At 55.1% G+C, this 3582-nt stretch overlaps 1 protein-coding gene across 1 annotated transcript in view; it reads left to right on the forward strand.

The window, feature by feature from the left end:
* SULT2B1 (sulfotransferase family 2B member 1) overlaps positions 1–3582 on the forward strand; it is a 47476-nt gene that overhangs the window by 42520 nt on the left and 1374 nt on the right. The window contains exon 6 of the mRNA XM_037728513.1: positions 1574–1824. Within this exon, the coding sequence (XP_037584441.1) occupies positions 1574–1824 (251 nt within the window). The remainder of the gene's footprint in view (positions 1–1573; positions 1825–3582) is intronic.

The raw sequence follows: 3582 nt of genomic DNA on the forward strand, positions 1-3582 counted from the left end.
AGAGGCAGAGTCAAAGACTAAGGGCTTCAGGAGCCTGAGCTCCTCTCTGGCTGTGTAACTTTGGACAAGTGTCTCTCCCTCTCTGGGCCTCTGTTTGCCAATTGAGATAATAACACTTCCCTTGCAAAGCTGACGGCAGGATCGGCACAAATATATGGGTGGCTTGGACCAGAGCTTGGTACATAGCAGGCACTCAGTAAGGAAGGTAATATTTGAGTTGCAGCCGTGGCAGTGGGCCCTTCTGGAGGTCCCATGCCAAGGCCTGGGGGAGGAATGTATAGGAAATGGTGAATCCCAAAAGGAGAGGGAGAGGGTGGGAGAGGGATTGGAAGAGCTGAGACCAGATCACTGCTTTGTTTTGTTTTTGAGACAGAGTCTCACTCTGACACCCAGGCTGGAGTACAGTGGTGGGACCTTGGCTCACTGCAACCTCCACCTCCCAGTTCAAACAATTCTCTTGCCTCAGCCTCCTGAGTAGCTGGAATTACAGATGCCCACCACCACATCCAGATGATTTTTATATTGTTAGTAGAGACAGCATTTCACCTTGTTGGCCAGGCTGGTCTTGAACTCCCGACATCAAGTGATCCGCCCATCTCAGCCTCCCAATCCCATGGCTGGGATTACAGCCATGAGCCACTGCGCCCAGCCCACAGCTATTCTTAAAAGCTGGGTGTGGGTCTGGGACTCTGTCCCAGGATACTCAGGAGCCATGGGAGAGTTGGGAGCCAGTGAGGAGCAGGGTGAGCTTGGCTGTGGGGGGACAGATGGAGACTGGAGGCAGGGAGGCTGTGGAGCAGCAGGCCGGGACGTGGGACCAGGAAGGGGAGGAGGAGCACCGAGCAGAGTTAGGCTATTGGGACACAGAGGAAGGGACATGGTAAGGGGAGGCAGGCAGGGAGGGATAGCGCTGATGACGAATGGGGTTTGGGGGTGATGGGCACCCAGAGAGGGACGCCAGGCTCCTGGGTGGTTGGTGGGGCCATCCTGCAAAGGGGCCTAGGGGAGGGGCAGGTCTGAGATGACAGCCCGGGCGCGGTGGCTCACGCCTGTAATCCCAGCACTTTGGGAGGCCGAGGCGGGCGGATCACGAGGTCAAGAGATCGAGACCATCCTGGCCAACTTGGTGAAACCCCGTCTCTACTAAAAACACAAAAACTAGCTGGGCGTGGTGGCGCGTGCCTGTAATCCCAGCTGCTTGGGAGGCTGAGGCAGGAGAATCGCTGGAACCTGGGAGGCGGAGGTTGTGGTGAGCCGAGATCACGCCACTGCACTCCAGCCTAGGGGACAGAGTGAGACTCCATCTCAAAAAAAAAAAGAAAGAAAGAAAGAAAGAGGTCGAGATGTAGACCAGCCAGTGCCTGCCTCTAACTCGAAGAAGGGTGATCCGGGTAAGGGGGCACACTGACCTCTGCCTCCTGCTCTGACCTCTGCTCCAAGCCCCCCTATTCCCTCCCACCTAGAGAACCCTGCAAAGACAGAAACTGCAAAAAGCCTTAGAGGTGATACAACTTAACCCCTCAGCTTGGAGTTGGGGAAACTGAGGCAAAGAGGTTGGGACTCGGACATCCAGACCCCAGGTGCCGCGCCCCTTCCTTGGCCGGGGTGCCATCCCTCCACTGACCCCTCTTCTCTGCCTGCAGGACTTACAGGGCTCTGTGCAGCGCATCTGCGAGTTCCTGGGCCATCCACTGAGCAAGGAGGCGCTGGGCTCCGTCGTGGCGCACTCAACCTTCAGCGCCATGAAGGCCAACACCATGTCCAACTACACGCTGCTGCCCCCCAGCCTGCTGGACCACCGCCGTGGGGCCTTCCTCCGGAAAGGTGCGGGGGTTCTGGGGTTTGGAGCCCACTAGGCACTGCCCGGCTGTGTGACCTGCGAGTTACTTAACCTCTCTGGGCTTGTTTCTCACCCAGCTGTAGCACTGGGTGAAAGGGGGCACTGTGGCCCCAGGGTTGACCACACACAGGGCTTAGCACTGGCCCGGCACACGTGCCAGCCACCCAAGGCCTTCCCACCCAGAGAACCCCCAACGAGACCAAAACCTCCAGGAGCGCTGCAGATCCACCCAGGGGGAGATTTAGAGTCTCTGCGAATCCTCCTTCACAGCCGTGTTCACTGCGGAAATACTCAAGCGCTGGGTCGCGGGCGCAGGCCGAGGCGTGGCCATTCCTTCCTCCTGCTGTAACAAAACAGCACAAACTGCGGGCTCACAACAACACACTCTTACCCACTCTCTTTTTTACTTTTTGAGACAGAGCCTTGCTCTGTCGCCCAGGCTGGAGTGCAGGGGCCCAGTCTCGGCTCACTGCAACCTCCGCCTCCCAGGTTCAAGTGATTCTCCTGCCTCAGCCTCCCAAGTAGCTGGGACTACAGGTGTGCCTACCACACCCAGCTAATCTTTCTGTATTTTTAGTAGAGACAGGGTTTCACTATCTTGGCCAAGCTGGTCTCCAACTCCTGACCTCAAGTGACCCACTTGCCTGGGTCCCCAGAGTGCTAGGATTACAGGCGTGAGCCACTGCGCCTGACTGGTGTGTTTTTCTTTTTTTTTTTTTTTTAATTTTTTTTTGTTTGTTTTTTTGGTTTTTGGTTTTTGAGACAGAGTTTCCCCCTTGTTGCCCAGGAGTGCGGTGGTGTGATCTCAGCTCACCACAACCTCCACCTCCCAGGTAAGTGATTCTACTGCCTCAGCCTCCCGAGTAGCCGGGATTACAGGTGCCTGCCACTGCACCTGGATAATTTTTGTAGTTTTTAGTAGAGATGGGGTTTCACCATCTTGGCCCAGCTGGTTTTAAACTCCTGAGCTCGTGATCTACCCACCTCAACCTCCCAAAGTGCTGGGATTACAGGCGTGAGTCACCACATCCGGCCCTTCCTCCATTTTACAGGGACCCACGTGAGGATGACACTGAGCCCGCCCAGATACTTCAGGGTCCTCTCCCCATCTCCAGATCTTTAGCTTAATTTAATTATCTGCAAAATCCCTTTTGTCATGTAAGGTCACATATTCACAGGTTCCAAGGATTAGAGCTTGGATATGGGAGGCCAGGTGCAGTGGCTCACACCTGTAATCCCAGCACTTTGGGAGGCCGAGGCTGGTGGATCACCAGGTAAGGAGTTCGAGACCAGCCTGACCAACATGGTGAAACCCCCATCTCTAGTAAAAATACAAAAATTAGCCGGGCATGGTGGCACACACCTGTAATCCCAGCTACTCAAGAGACTGAGGCAGGAAAATCGCTTGAACCTAGGAGGCGGAAGTTGCTGTGAGCCAAGATCTGACATTGCACTCCAGCCTGGGTGACAGAGACTCAGTCTCAAAAAAAAAAAAAGAACCTGGATATGGGGGGAGTCATTATTCAACCCACCCCAGGAAGCTCCCCCCACAACAACCTCACTAAGGGAGTTGGGTAACATGGGGCACATGGATTTGCTAAAAGGCAAACTACGCAGCCAGGTGCCATGGCTCATGCCTGAAATCCCAGCACTTTGGGAGGCTGAGTCAGGTGGATCACCTGAGGTTGGGAGTTCAAGAGCAGCCTGGCCAACGTGATGAAACCCCGTCTCTACTGAAAAAA

Source organism: Cebus imitator, unplaced genomic scaffold (assembly GCF_001604975.1).
Source record: "Cebus imitator isolate Cc_AM_T3 unplaced genomic scaffold, Cebus_imitator-1.0 Scaffold266, whole genome shotgun sequence".
In the NCBI taxonomy this organism is placed as follows: Eukaryota; Metazoa; Chordata; class Mammalia; order Primates; family Cebidae; genus Cebus; species Cebus imitator.